The sequence below is a fragment of the Pezoporus flaviventris genome, unplaced genomic scaffold, assembly GCF_033815535.1.
Source record: "Pezoporus flaviventris isolate CSIRO_AGI_PZ_B2104156 unplaced genomic scaffold, CSIRO_AGI_Pfla_v1 ptg000045l, whole genome shotgun sequence".
Lineage (NCBI taxonomy): Eukaryota > Metazoa > Chordata > Aves > Psittaciformes > Psittacidae > Pezoporus > Pezoporus flaviventris.
Window position 1 is genome coordinate 9,516,507 of NW_026892593.1, and position 27,010 is coordinate 9,543,516.

At 41.4% G+C, this 27,010-nt stretch overlaps 1 protein-coding gene across 4 annotated transcripts in view; it reads left to right on the forward strand.

Annotated features, from left to right (window-relative positions):
• The window catches only part of LHFPL3 (LHFPL tetraspan subfamily member 3), a 248,625-nt gene that overhangs the window by 153,858 nt on the left and 67,757 nt on the right, over positions 1-27,010 (forward strand). For 3 of the 4 annotated variants that reach the window (XM_061467401.1, XM_061467399.1, XM_061467400.1), the window contains exon 2: positions 13,692-13,928. In XM_061467401.1, coding sequence (XP_061323385.1) covers positions 13,692-13,928 — 237 coding nt within the window. Of the gene's footprint in view, positions 1-13,691; positions 13,929-21,485; positions 22,162-27,010 lie in introns of those variants that run through there. The other variant, XM_061467398.1, reaches the window with a different exon arrangement.

Consider the following 27,010-nt stretch of genomic DNA (forward strand, 5'->3'; position numbering starts at 1 on the left):
GGAGGTGGGGAGCAGGGTGCAGGCTGGCTTTGGGAAGGCTACTGTTTTTAAAAAGGAGAATGAAAACAGTCTGGAGATGGATCTTCCCATACAGAGCTAGCTGGAATTCTCTGGCAGAGCACATTGAGAGATCCCCAGCCATGAATCCTGAACAGATTTTTATACTTGGAGGATGAGCCAATGTCTCAGAGAGGGTGAGTACTGTTGCTACTTGTCAAGGAAAGCATGGGATTTAGTCAACTGCAGGTAATGTCAAGCAAAACATTTATGCTTTACAAAAGACAAGAGGGATAAAAGCCTTCACCTTTCTCCCACAATGCACTCAATTGCTTCTTTTTTTTTCCTTATTCATAACAGAATGTTTCCTTGTCCATCACATCATCTTTTCATCTTTCCACTTGACTTCAGTCACTTCCTCCGAAACTTCAATTTCTCCAGCAAATACAAAGCTTCAAATGAGGGCGAAGGGAATGTGACTGTGATGCCTACAAACGGGGGCTTGAATGCCTGTAAAGTGTAGATCTTAAGCCACTTCTCGTTTCAACATTAAACCACATTTCCTTATCATGATGCATTATATTCTGGAAATCATAGCCATGCTTTGGCAGAGAACACAGCAGTGACCATGAACCTGCATCTCAGCTTACAGCAGAGAAATCCCACCAGTGGCTCTCTATCTTGTCCACTGCCAAGCAACTTCTTGTATCTCTCCATCAGCTTCTGTAGGAGAGATTTCTCCAGCTGGCCAGTGACCAAGTGAAGGTGCAGGCATCTGCAAGGCAGATGTTTGCACGGCATGTGTTCACTGCTCCAGCATGTTGAGTCAGCATTCTGCACCAGCAGGGCTCAGGGGTGCAGGGGAGGCTCAGCGCATTTAAGAGAACTTTCCCTCTGCCCTCTCCTTATATTTAATTTCCTCTTGGAAGTGTTTTTATTGTTTCTGTTCCTTTCATGGCATGAGAGCCAGTGAAGCGGAGGTTAGGTAACAACTGGTTGAATTCTTGGTGGCTGTTTTGAAATCACTCACTCCATTGTTGGCCACTGACCCATGTTATTTCATGTGCTGCATGGGTGAGTTACCCCGTTTTCCAATGTTTTCCAATCATGACTGTCAAATACCCTTACATGGTCATGTAAATGAAGCTGTGAACACAACCAGGATGTCATACCAGATATTGCTCTAAAGCAATAGTTTGGGGAGACTGCATTACCAATATGCTGTTGCTGTGTGTTGCTCAGTGTGCTCCATGGCACGTGCCAGGTGAGACGCAGACAAAGACCTGCAGTTGATGGTTGTAGTACTGTGAGTAGAATTCAGTAAGAGGGTAGGGAAGCCTTGCTGATTGTGAACTCAATGGTTATGCAGTGTAAGCTGATCTGGTTTCACAGAGTGCAACCATAGGATGAGAAACAGTTAGCAAGAGGCTTTGCTGACTGCAGTACAAGGCAGGGTTTATCCAGGTAGAGATTTGCTAAATTTATGGTCAAAGGAAAATAAATCTGATGCTTTTTGGCAAAATGGCCATAATGCTCAAGCCTGGAGTTTGCCTTCAGTGCTGCTCCTGCCTAGGGCTTAAATGGATGCTGTTTGCATTATCCTTGCGTCCAGCTCTGCTGCTATGGCAAAGCTCACGTGCTGACAAATGTGACAGTCCTGGGGTTTGGATGTCTGAAGATACACATTGTAAGACCTTTAAGTTCTTGCAGTCATCTTAAAGGCCCAAAGTAGCTGAATTTAGCCTCACAGAGAAACACATCCTAATATTTTTTTAATACACTGGTCAAAGTCCTCTTTAATAACTACTTAACAGCATCAACTTAGAACTTTCTGGCCTGGATACAGCTACTGAGTTTGTGCCAGAACCTCTCTCCCAACAATTCAAAACTGCCTTCTACTTTACAGCTTACATATATTTCTGGATGGTTTATATCTGTTTGTTCAAGTGCCAAGACTGTCTTTCCAGTTAATAGCCCTTACCCTCTCCAGGATCCATTCTCTCATGTTTTACAGAGTAGTCGTAAAAATCTTCAGTGCACCAACACCATCAGATATGCAGATGTTTTCTAGGCATCACTATATGTGTTTTATAGGATTTCACTTCTACTTACTGGCTGCGACATTGATAATTTTAGGAGCAAAAGACTGAAACAATTGTATTTATTGTGCACTCTACTGCAGACTTAGTTGTAGAAATTCCCTTTTTGTATGAATATCTTTTGCTTCTGCAACTTGCTTCCACTTCAGAAGCTGCAGAACCTTGCCTTGTTGAGCCTGAAAGTCACGCTGGTGCACTCCCAGACTTCCCCACTCACCATCACATTTAGATTTGCTTGCAGTTGTAGTAGCTTCAGAAATAAGCTGGAGGCATGCACTTCCCCAGTAAAAACCAGGCTGTTATAGTTGCTTGATATTTGGCAGGGAAATCAGGACAGCTTGGATGAGGACTAGCAAAAAAAAAAGAAAATCACTTTATGCCTCTCTTTTTTCTTTGCCATCACATTTTCAAACATTTAATAGAGCAAGGAAAAGGCAAATTTCTGTAAAGACCACAGTGAGAGAGCCAATAGTGAGCTTCTTCCTTGCCTTTTACCCTATTTAATCTCATAGATTTTCTTCTTGGTGTGGTTTAGACAACACTATTTTTAGCTTAGCCTTTTGTAGTTTCGTCCAGTTCCTAATTCTTTGGCTGTTGCTCCCCTTACATATCCTTCTTTATTAATCTCAAGTATGTCTATCTTTCAGCCTCCTCATAAGAACATAGACCTGGAAAAGACCTACTAAATCATCAGATCTAGTCCCCTTATCATGGGCATTAACATCATCATGTAATAACTTTCCTAAAGTACTGCAGTACATTTTAAAATTATCTTAACCTGATTAACTGGTTGTTCCAAATATCACTCTTCTAAAAATGAGAAGACACCAGCAGAGGATGTCTCTAGTGCATACATTATGCTGAGAAAACTTTCCCTGGTACTGTCAATGCTCATGTTTACCTTTTTCATGGGTTCATTTTACTGGTGTTTCACAGTCCTCCAAGGGGTGTTCAACATATTCATATGTTTTCTCCTCTTTACCATTTGTCCCAATAGTCTTCTGCATTGATACTGACCCCCCATCAGTGGATTTTACTACCAAACTTCTACTCATGCCAGAACTTCCAATGAAAACACTAAATGATCCTTGAGTGCCCAGTGTATCCTCACAACAGCTCAAGACATGCCCTTCCAGCAAAAATGTCAGCTCCCCATGAGCAAGCGCCATAAGGATCTTAAATGCTCATGCTAATCCCTGTATTCTCCAGGTTAATAAATGCTTTTGTATGACACACTATTAAATGCTTTATGAAAAATGTGTTACTTAGCTTCCTTTTACAAATTTACAGCTTACTAACTGTCAGAACCATGCTAACATCATCCCACTTCATATTTCTTTCCTTCACTAATTCGGAAGAACTGGAGTCAAACTCCAGTGAGTGTTTGCTGCAATTACTTTTCAATTCTCAATTTTGGTTGGGTTTTTTTTCCTAAATATTAGGTAGCATCTATGCTGTTCACCATAATCTCAACAATAAATCTGTTTTAAAAACCTTCCTACCAGCTTTGCAGTTCAATGTGTTAGTTGTTCCAGTATTTGGTGTTGGAGGGTCTATTCGTCCAGCTTGAGCACATTATGACCATTTTAGATTTGCTATGGGCTTGGAGGCACAAGTTCCTGTTTCTGAATGCTCATTCCCAGCTGTCAGGGCATTGTTCTCCTGTTCTCTATTATCCTCCTCACAGAAAAATGAGGTAAAGAATTAGGTCATAGCCCCAGACTCACTCCATATCTGCTTTTCTTCTTACTTTATTAACTTAACTGAGGATTATTTGACTTTTTGTTTCAATATGTCTTGAAAGATTTATCACAGCTTGACTTTTGGCAAACTGTCTTCTAGACCTACATTATCTAACCTCCAAAATGTGTCTTTCTTTGCTAACAAGTCCCTTTTCTTATAATTTTTAAGGTCTTTGCTAACACCTTCATTCCTCTTTCCAAGGCTTTTTTTGGAGGATAGTAACGAGGGTGGAAGGAAAATGAGTTTGCTGCTCTTTCAGACAGAGCTGGAAGTACCCTGGAACTTTAATCATCTTGTCAAGAAACTTCAGCAAACTTACACCTTTGTCTGAAAGAAATTCAAGGCATTCCCCACAATTAAGTATGAACCACTTCAGTCCAATTTAGGTTTCTTTAGCTTATCAAAGTTTATCCCTCTGAAAGATGCATTTTTTAAACCCAGTTTGGGGATAATTTTTATTCATGTACTCATTTTATTTAAATTGAATTGACTCATGGTCACTGAAGGTAAGATTATTTTCAGCTCTTCCTTTTCTTTCCAAAACTGTGTTTAAAATAGCCTCGCTACTTGGATCAGTAACTTGTGATGAAATGTCAGTGTATAAATCTCAACTGATGTCTAGCCTATGCCATTCATAATCACACCTCTTCCACAGTCTGTTTGCTGTAGCCTACGCTGTATTTATATTGAGTTTATTCATTGATTAAATCTAGTACATTTCAGCATGCTACTGTTTGATATGATTTGGCTAAAGACCAGGTTCTATGAAGAGAAGTTAACATTAAATTAGAAAGCTGTAACACGCTTCCGTGACAGCATTCAAAATAAACACTTTCAATAGTAAGTTTTGTTAACAAGTAAAGCCTAGCCAAAATTGCATCAGACGGCTGGGAACTGACAAACAGCAAAGATGCAATATAAACAAGTAGTTCCTTCATTACGTATACAGTTCTTTTTCAGGAGACTCTAGCATATAAGGAAAGTAGCTTTTGCATATCCCCACATTGTCAGACAACCTGGCTTCATGACAGTCGCCTCTCACATTGTGATCCTCTGAGCACATGCATTTGCAAGCATTCCTATCCTTTGTCTTTCCTGTGATCTCTGGGTATGAACCTTCAGCTGACACCCAGAGCTCATAACACACGTTCTGTGATACAAAGACATGTTAGACAAACTCTGGTGAGCTGTGATATGGATTTCATGTTATTTTAGACACTTTAAACGGAAAGATCAGAAGAAAAAATTGTTAGATCCCAGGGCCAGTGGACACCACAGGAGGTCACACAGTGTAAATGTGACTTGACATATACCTTCCTGTGGGCTTCTAGCTCTGTGACCTCCCATACCTGCTTTATTGTAAAGAAGTATTTTTATCTCTTGTCGTATATAATTTCAGTTTACCCATTTTTCATCGGTTAGTCATCTACCTCTCTACAGCTGTTAGAAATTCGTTGTCATGACATTTCTAGGGATTTTTTGCCCACATGGTGATTAGGCCTGCATCCATTAATAGTCCCCATTTTCCATACTTTTTTCTGGACAAGGTACTATAATTATGTGGGTATACATATGATGGCTATATATATTACATATAGCCATGGTTGGAACACGAGAAGTTGTGCAGTCATTGGGATGCACCTAGTGAGTCACCTGCCATGCAGTCATAAAAATCTATAATAGTCTTACATTGTCTTTATGCTCAAGCTAAGATAATTGTTGTACTAACCAAGTTATTGATAGGACTGCATTAATCTTAAAGTTTAATTATCATGGGTGATGATCGAAACTTGGAAGTTAAATGCTCCCATGATGGTAAAACCCCTCACAGAAATTTCTGTCGCTATCATGTCAAAGAAATTATCCATACATGAATCCGACACTTGAGGTCTTAAACAGGCCCCCTTAGGGCAGTAAATTTTTTCTTACAGTTCTTCCCCCAGGTGATCTTAACTAAAGTAGATTGCACTGTCTATCTTTGCTAACTTGTTCTACATATTTATAGCTTAACACATTCCTCACATAGAACATTACTTCACTTTCACAGTTGTTGCCATCTTTCTGAACAAATGCTCTTCATGCTTGTCTTTGGGAATGGCTGCTGGTCAACCATATTTCTGTTAACCAGCTTTACAACTCAGCCAGCAAATGGTGAGTCTTCCCTCTCTGAGTGTAGCACCTACCTCGCTACCACTTTCCACAATAACATTTTCTTTCTCTTTGCTGTCCAGTCACCAAATAATTGGTCTTCTTTTTTTCCTTTTCTTAAAATCAGCCTGGGAAATACTCCTATCTATTGAGATTTTATATATATATATATATATATATATATATATATATATATATCCTTATCAGATTTGGCATCAGAAAGTCAGTGCCCTAATAAGTCAAGTGGCCATAATTGTGTCAAGTCTTTTATATTATCATAGGAATGCAGAGGGAGGTTCTTCCCCATATTTTTCCCCTTAGCATTGTCTATAAATGTTCTTAATCCTTTGGAAGTGTTCAGGGTTGTCTACATTGCCAAGTAAGACAATATAAAATAAAATAAAAAGTAGATTAAAGCAGTTACTGCTGACGTGTCGCCTCTCACGCCCACATTGTATGGGGCTCTAGGGCTTTACTTCAAATAAGAACTGGTCTTGTTTCCTGGACCAGATGCCTCCATTATACATGTTGCTTGAAGCTTTCTAAAGGAAGATGAACCCACAAACATTTGCATCTTCACTTGGGGGGGGGGGGGAGCATTTTTGGACCTCTCTAGAAAGGTCTGTTTTTGTCCATGTCGCTTAAATTAAAGTGGCACATCAGTGTCCTTGAGTAATTCTGCAGGGCACCTCCCTTGTCCCACATGGTTGCCCAGGGCACAGAAGTCCAAATAATGCTTTTGTCACTCCAGCTCTCCAAGAATGCTGCCATTGAATCTTGAATCATTGAATTTCATGCTATTTTTCTCATTGGCTATCTCATACCCAACAGCAATCATGTGGTTAGCAACCCTGTATGAGCGCCACCAAGATATCCTGCTGCCAGAGGAACTTTCAGTCTGCTTATGGCACAAATTAACAGATTGTGTCATCTCCTTGGGGAGCCAGTTAGCACCTTTCTGAAGAACCTCTCCAAAGCTGAAGACTAGATCTGGCAGTCTTCAAACAACGCAGCAAATAAGTCTTGTATGACATTTGCCTCTTTGTATCACACAAGAACCATTTCAGGTGTTAATGAAGCTCTGCGTGGTTCAAGAGCCTTCTCGTAGGCACAGGTTTTGTGTTAATGAAGCCCACACATTGAGTCAGAATTTAACAGCCCCTATCCAGCACTGAAGAACTTTTGGAAAGGAACATCTATGCTCCTCCAAAAATAATCTGGTTTACCTGCACCAGAACTGTTTCAGTGAATGGAATCAGTAAATGAAGAGAATCAGGGCATTTGCTTCAAAATTGTACATTTGTCCTAAGCCAGAACATAAATGTAAACATAGAGAAATTTTATCCTGCTCATTAGTACAGTTCATATCACTCAAATCAATCTCAGCTACATCAATGTGTGCAGCCTCTGCATTCACTCAGGACTGTATGTGACCATGTGTCTCCAGCCACCTTCCCTCATCCTTTCTTTTTTTCCCAGGTGCAAGCTCCTGAAAGACCATAGTCCTAGCGAATATCTCTTGCCAGAGTCCTCAACTTTCATTTCACTATGCCCTAGAAGTTCACTTCACCAACACAGCTGGCAAAAAACTCCATTCCGTTTGTTGGAGTTTAAAGAATCACTGGTTTTGTAAATACCATTTACAAAAAAAGCAAAAAACAAAGAACCTCTTAGGTTTTGGAACCATGGATGCTTGGAGACTCTTGTATGGAGAGAAAATAGCTGATCAGTGTAATTCCCATTCCATTTTTTTTACTATTAGGAAACTTGCCATTGCCATACTCTACTGTTGTCAGGAAAAGAACAAAGATGAAAGGGAAGTCTTGCCAGTGGGAATTTCTCAGCACTGGTTTCCTGTATAGCAGTCAGCCTTTTTATAAATAGAACCTCATTCCATGCAATGATACAGCATTAATCTGTCACCATATTTGGCACAACCATAGGATCATGAACTACTTGTGTACTAATTGCCATTTGAGCTCATCCACCAAGCACGAGCTGTGATAATATTAGCTTGGTCAGAGTCACAAGTCTGTCAGTGCCAGCAACAATTCAGTGTCTGTTTCCAATCTGTGAAAGTCTCATATCTGCATCCTTTCATCCCAGTGAGTAAAATCCTGGACTCCCTCTCTTAGTATGAATAATTTGTCTTGTCACTCAGAGCCCTAAAGGAAAACCATGTGACAGTTTCTGTTAGCTGCCTATATGGGAAAAAAGGTTTTGAGAAGTAAATGTATATCGGGCATGTTTAACTACTATGTATTAATTATTTTTTAAAAGCTTGAAAAACTTCACCAGACTACATTATGTAGGAGAAACAATTTGTTAGCCCATGTCTTGTAAGAATCATGGAATCGTTTAGGGTGGAAAAGACCTTTAAGACTACTGAGTCCCACCATGAGCCCAGCACTGCCAAGACCACCATTAAACCATGTCCTTGAGTGCCACATTTACACATCTTTTAAATGCCTCCAGGGGTGGTGACTCAACCAGCCTGTGCCAGTGCTTGACAACACTTTTGTTGAGGAATTTTTCCTAATATCCAATCTAAACCTCCCCTGGCACAACTTGAAGCCATTTCCTCCATCCTATCACTTGTTATGTGGGAGAAGAGATCAACCCTTACCTCATTACAACCTCTCGTCAGGTCGAGAGCAGTAACTTGTAGAGAGGTTCCCGTGAGCCTCCTTTTTTCTAGGCTACAAAATACAGTTCTGTCATAAGACTTGTTCTCTAGACCCTTCACCAGCTTTGTTGCCCTTCTCTGGACTCCAGAACCTTAAGATCTCTGTTGTAGGGAGCGGCCCAGAGCTCAACATAGTATTCAAGATGTGGCCTCACCGGTGCTGAGTACAGGGGAACAATCACTTCACTGGCCCTGCTGGCTACACTATTTCTGATACAGGCCAGGATGCTCTTGGGCTTCTTGGCTGCCTGGGCACAAGCTGGCTCATGTTCAGCAGCCATCAATCAACACCCCCAGGTCCTTTTTCACCAAGCAGCTTTCCAGCCACTCTTCCCCAAGCCTGTAGCACTGAAAGGGGTTGTTGTGACCCAAGTACAGGACCTGGCACTTTGTTATGTTGAATCTCATACAATTGGCTTTGGCCCATTGAGCCAGCCTGTCCAGATCCCTCTGCAGAGCCTTCCTTCCTTCAAGCAGATCAACACTTGGTGTCATCTACAAACTTACTGAGGGTACACTCGATCCCCTTGTCCAGATCATTGATAAAGATACTGAACAGAGCTGGCCCAGATACTGAGCCCTGGGGAACACCACTTGTGACCAACCACCAGCTGGATTTAACTCCATTCACCACCACTCTTTGGGCTTGGTCATACAGCCAGCTTTTACTCAGCAAAAAGTACACCCATCCAAGACATGAACAGCCAGTTTTTCCAGGAGAATGCTGTGGGAAACCATGTCAAAGGCTTTGCTAAAGTCTAAAAGTAGGCAACATCCACAGCCTTTCCTTCATTCATTAAGCAGGCCACCCTGTCATAGAAGAAGAGGAAGGACTGGAGGAAGCCAGTCATTACTTAGCCATCACTACAAAGGCCATTCCTGCTAGGAGCTTTCTCAAGCAACCAAAGGGAAAATGACGTGGATATGATTCTTGTAAGTTTTATGGTTACCCAAATAGAGGCAAATAGAGAATGGTGTCAGTGACACTAATCAGTCTTCTATCAATTTCCCCCTGCTGCTTCTCATGAAAGGTCTTGCTTAGCTACAGAGGTCCTAGGCTGGGCTGTCTGCACGCTCAGAAAGATGATGCTAATCCGACGTATTCAGCTCACACACAGAAGACTGTCTTCAACCAGTATAGATTTAACTTTCTTCTTACTTTAACTGAAATGTCTATAGGAACTGACGATTTAATTCTTTTCATTGAATAGGCATCTTTCCAAACACAAAAGTTTCTGAATTTATTAGAACTGGATAGTAGTAAAACAGTAGTAGCCTTTGTTGCATTTCCATTTCAGTCACATTAGTGACAGTGGAAGTTTAGACGAGGATGTGGGACCCATGCCTGTATTATAAAATCATCTCTTAGGAGTTTCACTGAAATTGCATAAAATGGTTTCCATTTTTCAAATTTGTATAAAGCTGAAAGTAATTTCCTTGTGGAGAAAAATCTTCTAATCCTCTTTATAAGGATTAAAATGTAAAAATTTCTAGCAATACAAAGTAGATCTGTAGGTGGATTTTCTACCTGTCTTTTAAGTCTTTTAGCTGATAAATGAATCATTATCTGTTTCATATTGTTGAGCAAGTCTGGATTCTTAAAGGCATTCAGTGTGAAATAATTTTCTCAGCAAGTGAAAACTCAAGGTTGACTAGTCGTATTTATGTTAACCTCTACAGGTAAAGTATGATTCCTGCATCTGTTGACCAAGTAGTCATCCAGTAGAAAGCACCTAAACTTTATGCAAAGGGATATAGTCCAGCCACCATTTACCTGTGTGTCTGATTACCAAGAGAAGTCCAACTGCAACCAACAGAATTACTCCAGAAAGTTAAGCAAGAATATCAAGGTATGCAGGAGCAGAATTCAGGAAAGATGAGTTAATTGGAAGTTTGAGGAACACAGATGGGAAGCTGTGCACTGAGTTCATGAGATAAGGGCCCATATTTTTAATTACCTAGGCGGAAAAGAACAAAGTTAAATTATTTTTAGGAAATACTAAGAACATATGTATGATGTGATATACAATAAAAAACCACGGAGATGTCAGTATTTGCTAATTATTCTTGCACGATTAGCAGAAAAATCCCACATCTATTGATCATTAACTGAGCATTAAGCTTCCTTTCATTTTGAGGATGGTTAATAAATGTAAACTGGCTTTGGTGGTTGCTGTTACCTCGTAAATCAAACTTTTGTCAACAGTTACCTGGGTAAATGTGGACATTTTTACAAATACCAGGAGTATGCAGATTTGCTGCATCACTCCAGTGGAGTCCCTCGTAAGTGTGAAGGCAATGCTTATGTGTTGTCTGCAAGATATAATCTTTCTGGAAGTGTAGGTAAGCAGCTCAAGAAAGTAAATTATTGTACAGTTTGTCTCTAAGATCTTTGGAAGATCTTATGAAATTGTGTAAGTAAGTTAAGGCAGGCAATAGGCAGCTTACAATTTGTCCTACCTGCATGTTCTGAGTAAATGAGTCATTATCTAATTGTCCTTGTTTCTAAGCATAATTGTCCTTGAAAATATTATAAGCTGTTATATTTTCACACAAATCAACTGCTCAGGAAGAATTTGTCAAATGCCTTAGGTGCAGCTTTTATTGTACGTCAAATGCTTTCTGCAGACATGCTTTCAAGGCTTTGTTAACTGCAATTGTGTAGTTGTCAAAAGGAAACAGCCATTCCTGAGCTCTGTTTTCACATCTCTCTCAGTATTTCATTATATTCATTCAGTGCAGGCGTGGTTTTATTTTGTGGGCATTAGAGTTGTATAAAAATGACAGTGCTTATGCTTGTCCAGAAAAGACAAGAACTTACTGCATTTCCCACAGTGGTGGCAGCTGTTGGTTGCACAAACTGCTTGGTGTATAAACTGTGGTTTCCAAACAGAGGTTTGGCTCAAAAACTGTTTGAAAGGATAAAAGCCACAGAATATATTCTTTAAATTAGCAACTTTACCTGCAATTTAGAACACAGTGCACCAATACGATATCAATACTTATAAAAGGTGGTTTAGGATCCATTGTATCTCATGAGCCATACTAAGAAAGAAGGGCTAATGATGAAAATATTCTTGCTTCCAACTTAGGAAAGGCAGTACAGACAATTGCTCAAAGCATATGGATTTTCTGATTCTTCTAAATGCAATAAAAACTATCTTACTTAATTTTTATATCCTATCCTCCCCTGCTGAAGATGTCCCTATGCCATTGCCCTGGCTAGCGCTGCGCTCTTGTTGATTGCTTCAGTGAAGCCAACAAATCCATCAGTCTGACCAAGGGCTGCAGTCAGTCATACCTGTGTGCTATTCCCACTGCTCTGGTAGGAAATGTGCCATGAGTACCCAACTGCTCTGTCCCCTGTTACCAACATGCTGCCTTCCTGCCACAGATTGGACAGGACCTCTGGAGACCACCAGGTCCCTCACCCCACTCACAACAGGGTCTACCTGCATGGAGTTTCTCCGGGAAAGGCATTGTCCAGAGGGATCTGGCAGCGTACATGTCTTGCCTTCAGCTGTGCCCAGTGACAGTTCCTGCAGGCAGTGAGAAGCCAGGTCTGATGCAGAGGTACATTTGGTCCAGTCCTGTGAGGCTGGTATACTGGCATATCTTCTCAGCCCATGGATTTTCTCAGATAGTGACTGAGTGGGGAGGGACCATGTTAGTGAAGATTCAGTGTGTGGGTTTGCCTTTTTGTGTGTTTTCGTAATGACGTGTCACCACTTCAGGACACGTCGTATCCTCCCATCCTGGTGCTGCATGCCTGTCATCCCACCCCAACACAGACACTCCAGTAGGAAAAGGGGCAAACAACCTCCAAGGAGGCTACTCATCAGTGACCACAGTACGTGTCTGAACTGCAGGTCATGTGCCAGACCTTGGTCTCATAAGATGCTGAGGCAGTGGCTGTGACCTTGAGGTCTCTTGCCCAAGAGCACACATGTCCCACCCAAGGTGTGGGTGGCTGGGCACAGCCCTCACCCTGGCACCATCTAGGCAGGGGACATCACATCAACTGCTGGCCAGTGGGCACCATTGACTCCGGTGACTCAGGTGGCTTCAGGTGATGGAGCACATACAGATTTGTCACACTGTTTTGCCTGCTCCACAAGAGCCACATTGGGCTGTGGCAGTACCTGCTATCCCACAGCAGGGCAGTTTCCCTGGGAATCAAGGGTCAAAGCAGATTTCTGCTACTTAAAAATGAAGTCAGCCTTTAGCAGTCACACAGGCTGAAGGATGAGCACTCAAACACCTACCCTTTGTCCCCGTCACAGTATGGCTGCCCCTACCCGCAGCAGCTAGTGGTCGGTGTCAGCTGGCTTTCCATGCGGGAAGAGGCTTTTCATTTCTCCTGCTGTTAAAAGGATTAGCACTTTTTCATGTTTGAGATGCCATGTGGTGATTCCTCAGGTAAACCGGATCAGAAGTTGACAGCAATGTTGACAGCTTATTTTTCCTTGCAGAACAATGTCATTACCTGTGTTTTTTGAGGAGTATAAACCTTATGCATAAAACATTTTTCAGTTAAAGGGGTACTGCCAACTGACAAAAAAAATCCCGTTGCCATTACCTATGCTTGTTACAAGTACTTGGATTAACAGAAATAGGTGGAGTTTTCCTCTATTTTCCTCTGGTTAGTTTGCCTGACCATTTGACAGTAATCCACTGTTTCCTTTGGATATCCAGGTTATTAATAATTTTTCCCTTTTCTCTTGTGTTACAAATGAATAAATCAGCATCACAAGGAAAGCGAGATAGTTCTGGAAAAAAAACTGTCCATGATTCAGGATGTAACTTTATTTTTTTAAGCACATTTGATATTGTGTCTTAGAGTTTTTTGTATTGAATGCTTAATCATAGCTTATCATTCCGTGACTTGTTTTTAAGTAACGTAGCTTTGAAGCTCAGGATGAAAAAGTGTGTTGCTTTACTGATAACTATGTAGGTTCTTATCAAAATGGAAGTTTGGTCTCATTATCCCATTGTTCTCCTTTTCTTTTTTCTCGAAGCTGCCTGTCTCGTCCTGGGTTGTATGATTTTTCCTGATGGCTGGGATTCAGATGAGGTAAAACGGATGTGTGGTGAAAAGACAGACAAGTACACGCTGGGGGCTTGTTCAGTCCGCTGGGCATATATCCTGGCAATTATTGGAATCTTGGATGCCCTGATCCTCTCATTTCTGGCATTTGTGCTTGGCAACAGACAAGACAGCTTGCTAGCAGAAGAGCTCAAGTTGGAAAACAAAGGTAGGACTGCTTTAGAAACACTATTATTGGGTGGCCTTGAGGGCAATTACTTAAAAACAATTATTGGTTTCATTTTATTTTATACTTAAAAGTTGGTATGATGGATTGCTTCATAAGTTGCTGGGTAAGAAGAAATGAAAGGGGCAGAGGAAGTCTGGATTTTCAGCCTCCAAATTGTAAGAGCTCGAAATTGCCATAATTGCTGCACTATGCATGATTTATCCTTAGTTTTTAAAGGTGTAGATAGGATGTTTTTGTGTTATTCAGTTGCACATTATTTCATTAGCATTTAAATTTCACTATCTCTATCTGTTTCTGTACCCCATGCAAGATTTGTTCATTTGATTCCCTTAGGATTTTTCACTGTGATAGGGCTGTAACACAGTAAAGGAGGTATTGACTTGCAAGACTGGTAATGAGATGTGTAATGGGACCACCTATATGTCAAGGCACCAGTGGTCTAAGATCAGAGCCAGGAATGAAGAAGAATACTAGTTCTTGTTTGATTGTGTTGCTTTGAGCTCATTAGTCAGCTCATGGGACTCTCAGATGTTGCAGTAACTGAATATTCATGCAGTGGGTTGGGGATAAAACACATTTCTGGATTAAGAACATGAAACTTGCTCAGGCCAGTAATTTTATCACACAGCTTTGAGAGGAGAAATGCTGTTCGGTGAGTGTGGAGTGTGTGCAAGCCTGGCTGATTTCTGCAGCCCCTTCCCATTGTGCTTCCCCAGGATCCACAGGTGTGTAACCGATGTGATGGACACCACAGAAGGCATGTCCCTGCCTTGTCTTTTTAATGGGCCTGTTGTCCCTGTATGTGTCTAATCCCTTCTGAAAACTGCTGACACTGTTGGCTTCTACAGCACCGTGTGGCAGCAAGTTCCTGAAGCTCACTACTGACTGCTAAAGAAGTACTTTCTTTTATCTGTTTCCAATTGATCCCCTGCTAGTTTCACCGAATGTCCCCTAGTGAAGGATTCTGCATTCAGCTCATCCACCACCTTTGTAATATTGTAGGTTGCCTCTAATAATACCAAGGATATTAGGAGCCCTTCAGCACTGGATTGGAAGTCAAAAGCTGTTTGGCAGCCTGGGTTGTACAAAAACAGCTCAGTCCTGCTCCAGGAGAGCCATTAGCCATGTATCCGAAAGCCACCACGTAGTGGCTCCAGGTTGCTGAACTGCAGACAGTCAGCTCACTCAGCGCAAAGATGAGTGGACTTGAAGACTGAACTTTACATACAGTTCCAGACCTGGTTAGAGCCTGCTAATGTTGGGGGTTAAGGGAAGTCCATGTTGCTTGCAATTGCATGTGTACATCTGTTGTGCAGGTAAACTGAGGGCATAGGTTTCAAGGATTGCCACTGTGTCCATCTTCTATAAGGATAATATTCATCTGCATTTGAAAATTAAAATACTTATCAGAAGGGCATTCACAGCTGTGCCACAAGTGCTTTTGGCCTCAGCACAGTGTCTGATTTGTCTATACCATACAGAACTCATGAGCCCTACAACTACTTGCATCAAAGAACCTCATCTGTTTTGGCATCTTACAAGCAAAAAGGAGCTTCTGGAGACTCATCACCTCTCACGTCGCTGGCACAAGCTCCTGCCAGAACATTTGGTCCTCAGCATGTCAGACAAAATCATTCAGCAGCTCATTTTCCTTGGATTAAACACAGACATGTACCACACCACTAGCTTCAAAGCAAACCAGAACTCAGCAAAAACTTTGCCCTTCATATAAGCCTATTGTTCACCACTTTTTAAACTGTCTTTCAAATGAAAATCAAAAAAGGCAGCTTGTCTTCTAAAAAGAACGTCCTTTTCCCCTCACATCACAAAAAGCTTCTTATAAGAAACAACAGGGCAGGTCTAAATCCCTCTGGATCTGCCTCCCCTCCCCCCCCCAGCATTTCCCCACCTGCACATGTTGCTGCCACCACCACTGCCCTGGAAGACAGCAGCAGCATGAGTGGAAACCAGCACCCCCATGAATGGTGGGGACATAGTAAGATACCAGCATGTGCAGGGTGCTCTACCAGCTCTACACTTTGCTGGAGTCCTTCATCTGGCCTTTCGGATGCCAGGAAAGCCTGCCTTGCATCCTACTGAGCAAATATCCTACTGAGACAACAAGGCATAAGTACTTAATTCCCTCCAGTGGTGTCTGATCTCTGCACAAGGTGGGCTGCAGCTGCAGCTTGCCATTCCCAACACTGCTGATGGAGCAGTTTGATGGATCTGATGATTCCTGCAGACCACAGAGAGGTTTCTGCCAAAAAGGCTGCAGTCTGAAACAGGGATGTGTAGGTAGAGCTCATCCATTTTTGCAGCTAGAAGTCATTTAACAGTGTTTAGGTGGAAGATTTGGGGTTCATATGGCCGGGATTGTGAGGCAGATTTTGTAATCCTGCCTGTCACTGGCTGCATGCTTTGATGACCAGTTTGAGGCAGTGGTCTGTGTTAGAGCAAGTGTTGATTACTTACACCATAATAATGAAGAACCTGGTAGAACATTAGGGCAAACACTTGTCCTGAAGTTTGCACCAATTAGCCTCCTGTCTGTACCCCTGGCATGCACTGCACATACATGAGGGATTTGACATCCCATAAGTGACATTCCCTTGTCCCCTTTCAGGTTAAGAGATGCTGGAGGGCTATTCATCAGCATTAATCCACATGCAGAGTATCCATGTGTCTCTTGGAAATGGTCAGGATGTGAAAATACTAAAATACATAAATACCACTAGCGTGCCTCCCATATAGACAAGAAGTTAAGACTAAGGATATAAGCAATACCTTATAAGCAATACCCTCAGCCTCCCAAGATAGTCAAAGCCCTCATAACAAGTAGCCCTGAATGCTAAACACCGCTCCACAGCCCCCCATCCTTCTTTCCTCCTCCTCATCTACATGAGGTCTGCCTCGGGCTTGTGCTGGCTCCTGCTTCTAGATTAGCAGGTATGGATGAGGAGCATCCCTTTCTCAAGGAGGAGTCCCTGTGCTGCTGCTGTCATCCAAAGGGCAAAAAATGTGGCTGAATGGTCAGGGCTGTCCATTAGGCTTGACCCCATTGACTCCTTTTTGCTTGTGGTGATGTCACAGAATCATAGAATCATAAAATGGTTTGAATTGGAAAGGATCTTAAGATCAGCTAGTTCCAACCCCCTGCCATGGGCAGGAGCACCTCACATTAAACCATGTCACTGAAGGCTCTGTCCAACCTGGCCTTGAACACTGCCAGAGATGGGGCACCACTTCTTTGGGCAACACATTCCAGTGCCTCACCACCCTCACAGTATAAGAACTTCTTTCTTATATCCAATCTAAACTTCCCGTTTTATTTTGAAGCCTACCCTCTGGTCACAGGCTTGGACATCTCATAGCGTGTGATAAGCAAGGTGTCCCCTTATGGGACAGTCCTGGCTCCATCAGGCTTTTCAGCAGAAAGCACCTGGGGAGCAACCAACACTGTACTCAAGAAAAACCTCTGCTTGCCCTGTCAGCTTTTCCTCTGCTTCTGGGGCTTTGCCCCCATGCATGTAGGTATCGTTACGTGGTAGCTCAGCGGGGATGAAGAGACAATAAATTAAGTAGCAGAATCACAACAGTGTTCATGTATGTGGAAAACCTTTTTAGAACAAGAAATGATTAGGCAGTGACCAGACAGCTGCTTTCTTAATCAGGTAATCGTTCTGTCTGGAGACTTCCTTGCAGATGAGCTCCCACAGACTCATTGAGAGTGCGGTGGCTGTGCAAGTTCCTGACACCAGAGTGCTTCTGAGCATTGGTGGCAGGGTAACAGCTAAAAGTATATGAAACACAACAGGATGGCAAAAAGGTGAGAAGATGTCAGAAAAAGGGCAAGGCGTGCTGCTCTGTAGATTTACCATGCTGAATTGTCCACCTGCTCTGTGCTTTTGATAGCTACAGTTCTGTATATTTACATAGGTTAATCAAAGCTTGTGAGTAAGGAATTTGACTGTTAGAATTATTCATGGCAAAAGACAGCCCAATTTTTGCCGTAAAAAACAGTTTCTTTTTCACAACCTGGCAGAAATAGTGCTTACTCATTTCTTATTTGTGTAGGTTTAAGAGCAAACTGCTATGAAGGTTTCATGTCCAAGAAATATAACTCAGGCTTAGCAGACTTTCTTCAGGTTATAGGCTATTTATTTTATGCAGTTTCCTAATCATGCAAATTTTACTCAACAATCTGTACCTTTTTTAATAAAAAGCCTTTTGGAGAAGAAAAAGGTCTTTCTAAAAAGACTTTCCATTATGTTTATGCCATTTGAAAAAGGAGGGAACAGTATTACATAGTTTTCTTTAATTTATGGGAACTAATGGTAATGACTTAAAGGCCTGTATGTTATTAAAATAATGGCATACAGGGTGATGACAAAAATAATCTGAATTCATCTTAGTTTTAGAAGTTTAGCTTCATCAACAGCATTTTGAGAGAGCCATCAACATCAGGCATAAATCTTGATGTGCTGTCTAATGACATTAACATTTTGAACTATAATGTCTTAATGACATAAAATGAAAGTTCTGGCCAAAGGGTGAAGAGACCAAACAAGAAATTTCCAACAGAAATCGAGAGTGCAAGGTTATTAATTTTATGGTAGGAAGTGGTAATATGGTGTGCATTATGAGTGATAAATACAGAAGCATTCAAAAGAAACTATCCTGTTAAGTAATATCAGTCAGAGCAGGTGGATGATGCACTTTGTGGAGAGCTGTGGCTTTTCTGAGGAATAGAACAGCTTCACAAGGTGTTTAACATTTGACTCATCTTTGGGGCCCATATGGTCACAGATAAGCAAGTTGCACTGAAGAATTCCCAGAGTTAAAAGCCTGGAGCTGAAATAGATAAAAGGAGACAGGAACCGGACTTGAAGGTTTTCATCTACCTTTTCAACAGATTTGAGGGATTCATCTGCCTTGCAGTGATTGCAACAATCACAGACTCAACAGCCACACTGCAGAGAGCTTGTCACAAAGCTCAGTGCAGGATGCCCAAGCCAGGACTTGACAGTTTGTTGACACTTACACCTTCATTATTTTCCATATCAGCGTTGTCAGGGCCTGATCCAGGTTGTTGAAGGCTGGCTCCATATATCAGCCTGAGCTGCAGTCACTGTAGAATAGACACACTTACAGACAGAAGCTAAAGGCAAGTTGTTTCTTGGTGACAAAGCATTTTTTTGTAAAAGAAATAAAATAGTCTTGCAGAGAGGTTTGTGCACCTTTAACTGGAGAATCATCTTCTGTAAACAGGAATAGTCTACCCCTTTGATTGCTCAAAAACCATCTGCAAAAGCCTTCGTATCTGAAGCTGTGTGACAGGAGGCCAGCAGCACACTGTCAAGGGCCTACATGACAGAGTGTGCGTCAGCTGTCATTCTTCAAAAGGGAAATAGCTCAGGTCACAACGCATGTGCAAACTGCTGCAAAATTGCAAAGCCCAGCTTACCAGCATGTAGTTCTCCTGGCACATGCACCCAAACATTCAGGATAACTTGTTCAAAATTAGGTGAATAAACATGAATATTGATACCTGGTTTAAGTTTCCCCATATAGCTACAATGTATAAAAGAATTATCAACAGCCCAGGTAGTAATAAAGAGAACTAATCCAGTCAGAACACTTTGCATACCCTGCATATTCTCTATCTGACATATTGCATGTTCTCTATCTGATAAAATGATATAGTTCCTTTTTTTCTGAAGTCCTGCATCCCCTGGCTCCTCATGATAAACAAGAAGCCAGTGCATGGACCTTTTCCTTTCAGTTAGCATGGACTCTTAAAGAATAAATATACTGTCAAAAGTAAAATGCAGGATTTCTCTTGCTCTCTTCCCTTTTGTAGGCTGGCATTTCTCTTCATGTCTGCTAGTCTTCTTCATCTCCATCCTTTCTTTCTAAAGCATTCAGGAGTCACCCACTTCTGCCTGTTGGCTCTCTGGTCCCTCTGGATGGCATTCCTTCCCTCCAGCGTATCAACCGAACCACACAGCTTGGTGTCATCGGCAAACTTGCTGAGGACGCACTCAATCCCACTGTCCATGTCAGCAACAAAGATGTTGAACAGGACCGGTCCCAACACCGATCCCTGAGGGACACCACTAGTTACTGGTCTCCAGCCGGACATTGAGCCATTGACCACAACTCTTTGTGTGCGGCCATCCAGCCAGTTCTTTATCCACCGAGTGGTCCATCCATCAAATTGATGTCTCTCTAATTTAGAGACAAGGATGTCGTGTAGGACTTAGAAGACACTTCCAGGTTTTCCATTTGAAAATGCCTGCTTTTGTGTTTACAAGCATGTAAGAAGCACATGTATATGCATGCATGTGAGAAGCTACTTAGATTTTTCTACTGTTATTGAGTGGCAGTAAGGCAAAAGCCCTGCACTGGTGTTCAGAATAGCTGAGTTTGATTCCTGTGTCTCTTACTGAGTTTAGACCTATGATTTAATTTCTCTATTTCGCTTTTTTATGGGGAGGAATGAGACTGACTTTGTCGATAAGGTATGTTGTGGTTCAGCAATTAAAGGTGAATTAGTAAGGTAAATGGTGCTGGAATTATTATTAAAGTATGTATTCTGAGACTAAACCCTGATAAAAGAATTTTATCAGGGAACTACTTTACCAACTTGCTAAGTGATGATACTTTTAAGGGGAGGCAAATGAGGCATCATAACTGAAAGTCAAAAGCTGATTAAAATACCTCATTAAAGGTCAATCTTGCAGTAGTGCTGATTGATGCATCAGCTGATCCAACAGTTCCTTTCCAGCTCTACTTTCTATAATGAGAAAGTAAAATTAGTCCTAAACATATGCATTAATTACTTAACTGAAGAAGTTGGGGATCATGAATAAAGAGTCCTAGTTCCCCACTGATTAAGGAAAAACATGGTGAACTGCTTTCTGTCTTATAGAAAGATGGATTCCACTCTCTGTGAGACTCTGGAAGGGGTCTTATACAATAGCTCAGTTAAAGAAATCGTCATTCTATTTAATGAGGTCGTGATATGAGGGACCAAGTGTGGGGACTTCAAGGCGTGGAAGCAAAATGCTAGGCAGCCTCAAAAAACGCTTCTTAGACAGTACAGGGAACTCAATGCATTGTATGTGCTCTATGCTCAGTGGAAAAATTCTGTAGGGCAACAAGCCACAGAGGGGTTGAGGATTAGACAGTGCTCTTACAAGCTACAGACAAATCTCTGGAATGGTCAAGACAAGTCCATACAAAGTCTGGACGTATCTGGAGACCTGTGTTGTGAACTGATAAGGAAGCATACGACCTGTTACAAGCAAGACCATATTTAATGAGCTAGAAGGCAACAAGTCTGACTGTGCCATCACTAGTAGTTGCATTAGAGGTGGTGAAGTTTTGACAAAAAAAAAAAAAATCAGAAATATTTCACAATACATAGATACATAAAAACAAAGTAGTTTGCACATATTTCATTCCAGGTAGGGCTAGTCACACAGAAAGATTATCATACCCTACTGTCCGTACCTTTTTCCCTACTGATAGGAGCCATGTTTATAGGAGGAACCACAAAGAAGAGGAGAGCTCATGAATCAGCCACTCTTGCATGAATGTTTTTGGACAAGATATTCATGCAGACTAAATAATGAAGGCAAGTTTGTGCCAAGAATCTGGACTGTGACTGGGAACAGCTGATCGAGAGGACATTGCTGCCCAGTCCAGCCTGCCACTTCAAGAGAGCTGTTCATGCTGTCCATATGTTCATACCAGCCCTAATGTCTTGTCCTCACCCATAGAGGAAGCCTGTAAAACTAAGCTGTAATTATTCATTCTGGAAGCAAGTTCCAGTAATTTTCTTTGAAATCTTTCTCACAATTTAAAAAGCCATTAGTTTCATTGCCTCATTTCCACTGTGAATTTGTTGTGATTCTTCTTCAGCACCTTCATAAAGTCAGGATCATTTTCTATCTGCAAACAAAATACCTGAAAAAACATGCAGGTAACCTCTTCCTTTCTGGGCACAGTGTCAGTAGAAACAAAGGATGCTGTCAGTAGCTTTAGAGTAAAGGAGCTATCAAAAAATCAAAATAAAAGCAAGACAAACAAACAGCCCTGTTTCACAAAATCATATTCAGTGAGACATTTCATACCCAGCAAGATATTGAAGATATCTGACTCTTCCTGGTTTCTGTTACAGGCAATGTCCAAGACCACATAACTACAGTAACAAGTAAAAGCTGACCTATTTGCTGCTGGCAGTGTAGGTTCCCTCTATTAAGCCAGTCATTATTACATGGTTTTATTCTAGAGCCTCGAAACTGTTCATGTTATTCCTGACTTATCTGCAACTTTGTGTGGAGTCCCTCATCTTCTCCTGAATGACAAGCTTGGTGGACTTCAGTTTGTCATTCTCACTGAGCTCTCCCTGGATGCCTGGAAAGCATGACCTTGGAACAGGCCCAGACAAGGGCACTAGTGTATTTTAGTTCCTTGCCCCCACCAGCCCAAGTTTGCTGCAACAGAAAGTTAGGGTTCTGTTGTTGATGCCAAGATCTTTGTCTGTTGACATTGGTATGTCTGTAAAGTTTTACTTGATGCAAAACAGAAAATAACAGTAGAAGAGAAAACAGAGATATGATATTCATGAGTAATATTGCACTAAAGATTGCTATAAGCATGTACTAACTTAATTTGCTAAAAAGATACACAACAGATAACAATAAGAGATTATAATAAAAAAATATTTTACCAAGATTTTGCCTATCTCTGTGTCTGTACTGTTTTTTTTTCTTAATTCATGTTTTTAACTGAGATATGTTATTTTGTTCATAGCACGTGGTCCGTGTTATTATGTTTAATCTTTCAGGCATTTGGCATGCCCTCACTACAGCTGTCAGAAATATTTTATGTACTTACTTCAAGATCATTTAGCATGAAATGTAAACAGACATGGTGAAACTGAAAGTAGAGGTTTAGTTGCAATCCTGTTTGACTAAATGTATTTACAATGCCACAGCACATTTGATTTTACAAGCCACCTTCACCTTAGTTTTGTAACCCTAAAAATTTTCAGGATCACAGTGAGCTGGCATGAGGGTGTCATGGCATATTTATTCATCTCTTTCATCTGAAAGTACTTGAACCCTTCTAGGTGGCAGCGTTTGACACAAGACAGACCATTGCTCTATTCCTCTATGTTATTTCCCTCAGTTCCTGCCTTCTGATGTTCCCAACTAATTCTCTTTTAGTCACTAAGCGCATGGTTCCTGTCTAGTGTGTGCACACTGAAACCGCAACTCGCTGCTCTTTGTATAACTCTATGTCTGATAGAGGCTGAAAGGACCAGCATGCTTGTTTAAACTGCTCTCCATCATCACACAGGCTGTAGGATGGCCTGAGTCCCCTCCAGTTTATCAGCACTGCGTAACTGTGGAATCAGATCTGGAGACTGTTCCAGGGGTGCTTCTGACTCTGGCATACCCAGCAGTGTTACAATTCCTCTACTGCTCAGTGTTTTCTCTTCTGCATCCAGGACACTCAACAGCCCTTCTGTCCAACAGCACTGCTCCACAGGCTCTCTGTCACTGTGTGGCTACTTCTCTTGCTCCTTGACATATCATTTTGCATCAGGCCATGCTTATAGAATGAGTCATTTGCCAACACACATGAAGACATCTTTGGTACCTCTTCACCAGAATACTTGAGAGGGAGAGAAAACATATATTTGCCACTGGCTCCCAGCAATCTTGGAGAAAATCTGGATGTTGTAGGTCTATCTCCTTCTTCCTCACTGAGGAAGGAGCTGAAAAGATGTGAAGAAGAAGAGGAGACCAGGAGCCACCTTCTTTCTTTTCTACATGTGTACTAAACTCAGAACCAAAAGCACCTGAACATAAGCCCTGGTCTCTGCGCTAACAGTGTCAGGGCAGTTTGTGCCTCGCTATGACTTTGTTTTCTTTCCTTCCCAGTTTTCATAGGGTCTCATAACCCCTCACTGCACTCGAACAGTTTGGTCATTAAAGGCAGATCTTTACTGGATGAATACTCCCCACTGTCTGGTACAGCTGAAGATCCTGGTTGCCTATTGTAGTGTCTAATAGGTGAACAACCATCATGAAATACTGATTAAATCCACCAGCATTGCTACCAGCAGTGAGGTGTAAGGGTAGATAATTTCTTGATTTCTAAACACAGAGGTAATAGTTCAGCTGTACTTTTTACCCTTCTAACATAATAATATTTGCGAAAGATAAATGCACATTGGATGAGAATTGAGAAAAACAGCAGTGTTATGTAAGTGGCTGCTAAAATGGATGCATCTAGAATCTCTGCAGAGTACAATAGTTCAGTTATTTAGTGGTTACTTCCAAAAGAACACATCCGGAAAACAAACTGGGTTAGCATAGCTAAAATGGACTCATTTTATACAAAATGTTTACTACTATTCTTTTTATTTTAAGCAGCTTATTGAACCAGAATCCTCAGATCTTTTCCACTGAGCATGTTGGACATAATTATGCCATAGGGTTTTTATTCATCCTGTGAAATCAGTAAGAATTTTAGAGGGAGGGAGTAAAGTAAATCCATTAGAGCAGTTCATACACTTTTTAAATGGTCATGAATTTTAGTTATCCTTGAGCGCAGTTTCAAACAACATTTTTCAGGTGTTTTAATGTTTGACGTGTATCAAATACATTCACATTTCCTTTTAAAATCTATCATTCTGACAATAACAACTGACTGACCCCTTGCAAATAAAACTCTGATAAAGCAGTAGTGATCAGACCTCATGCATCTTACAAAGACAAATACTGGTCTACTAGTGTATGTAGTAATGTAGCACTCATTCAGTGTGTTTCAAATGTTAAGGAGAAGAAAACATTGTCAGGGAGTTGATTGGAAATTCAGTACAGAAGCCATGCTGGCAAAGTATAAAAAGTGCTGTACTTAGGAGAATAGGCACAAAAACACAGTACTTGTATCCTTAATGGAAATGCTGGATTTGGCAACATGGAAAGAAGTAAAGCCAAATGGTTAAGGAGCAACTTTACTTGGGAGAACAAAAATATGTATTAGCATTAAGGCTGCATTTCTGTGCCCTTTCAGAACTAGCCTGCAGCATCTAATTATTGAATATAAAATGATAGCTGAAAACCTCTGCGCATTCACTGTCATGTGGCCTTAGCACTTCCAAGCAAAGGCAGTAACTGTGTAAAGAGCAAAACTGCCCTCCGTTGATCTGCCTCAGCTTATGCATATATTTCCTGCTGCTCTGCAGAACTTAATTCTTATCCTGTATGGGCAAAAATGACATGTTATTAAGTACAATAAATCTTCTCATATAACCATAAACCCAACTATTTTCCTGAAGAAGACTGACAAGCTTATCTTAAATATCTTAAATAAATCCCTAAAAGAGCTCTGTGAAATGATTAGAAGTTGTATGTTTACAATAATGCCAGGACATCAGCGGGTTTATACACTAATCAATCATTTATACACTGGCGAGTAGCTAGAATCAGAGGCTGTATCTGCTCATCTATCAAGCAGTTCTCACAAAGGTTAGAGGTAGTAAAGTTGTACTCAGACACAAATATAGGTTTAAAAATGTTCTGAAAATGATAAGTAGTGAGGATTACAGCATTAATTGATAGGATTTCATATTTCAGAATGACTTCTGTATAAGATCCTGGTCACAAACCATTTGCCAAGGTGTCATCTTCTTCACTAAGTCCAGATGAGGGCCATTCATTGCTTTTCAGTGCAGTTAATGTCCTTGCAGATAGATACAGAATATGTGCTCACCCAACATCAGTCTCAAAAATCTGCCGTGGATAGGGTAATGTTGACCTTTGCCTCTTGCACTGTGCAAAATGTTCTTGAAAGAACAACATGGGAACCTCTGGAGAAGCTGGAGCTGGCTGCAAAAGGGAAATGCAAAGGCCACTGCTTGGGTCTCTGGCTCTGACAGGCTGTCCACCTTGGAGGGGACCAACTCTTTCTGTTTCTAGGCAGAGACTAGATCTGACTTAGTGAAGAAATATGAAGAGAAGTACAGGAAGGGTAATCCATGGTGCTGTGAGGTGGTCCTGGGTTCAGCAGTAGCAGTCATTTTTTCTCCTTCTTAGTAGCTGGTGCAGTGCTGTGTTTTTGACTTTCAGCCTGGGAACAGCATTGATAACACCGATGTTTTTAGTGTTGCTCAGTAATGTTTAGTCTGATCAAGGACTTTGTGAGTCTCATGCTCTGCCAGGGAGGAGGGGAAGCTGGGAAGAAGTAGAGACAGGACACCTGACCCAAACTAACCAAAGAGGTATTCGATACCACAGCACGTCATGCCCAGGATGTAACTAAGAGTTACCCAGAAGGGCTGGTTCACTGCTCGGTCAGGCTGGGTATCAGCGGTTTGTATTGTATTCTCTTCCCTTGTTATTTCCCTTATAATTATTATCATTGGTGGCAGCAGCAGTGGTTTGTGTTATACCTTAGTTACTAAACTGTTCTTATCTCAAGCCGTGTGAGTTGCATTCTTTTGATTCTCCTCCCTATCCCTCCGGGAGCAGGGTGGGGGAAAGAAGGGGGGTAGTGAGAGAGTGAGACTGCGTGGCTAACAGAGTTTAAACCACGACAGAGGTCCAGCAGGAAAACAGAATGACCAACAATCTGGGTCCTGTTGTTCACCTTAAAGGTTTAGTAGCAGCTTCATATTCTTTCCCTTTCCACCCAAAACCTTCCTTTATGCCTATGAATGTGAGTACACATGCTTTCAACGGTGCCATCCTCTTGGCTTCTGTGCTTGTCACTTCACAGAGTACTTTCTTTAGTGTGCTCTTACAAGCCTAGAAACATAGATGTTTGTACATGTATGGGTTTCAGGAAGATGCAGGACCCTCCAGAGCACAGGGATCACAGGACACTTAACACAGCAGGAAAATGGGGTAATCACTGCAAGAAATCCTGGTGACCTGTGCTATTGGTCCCACTATGGCTCACCCTAGGCTACTTACATTCTTTTTTAATATTCTGGAGCTACACCTAAAGCCTGTCAGGTTAGTTCAGCACCATCTATC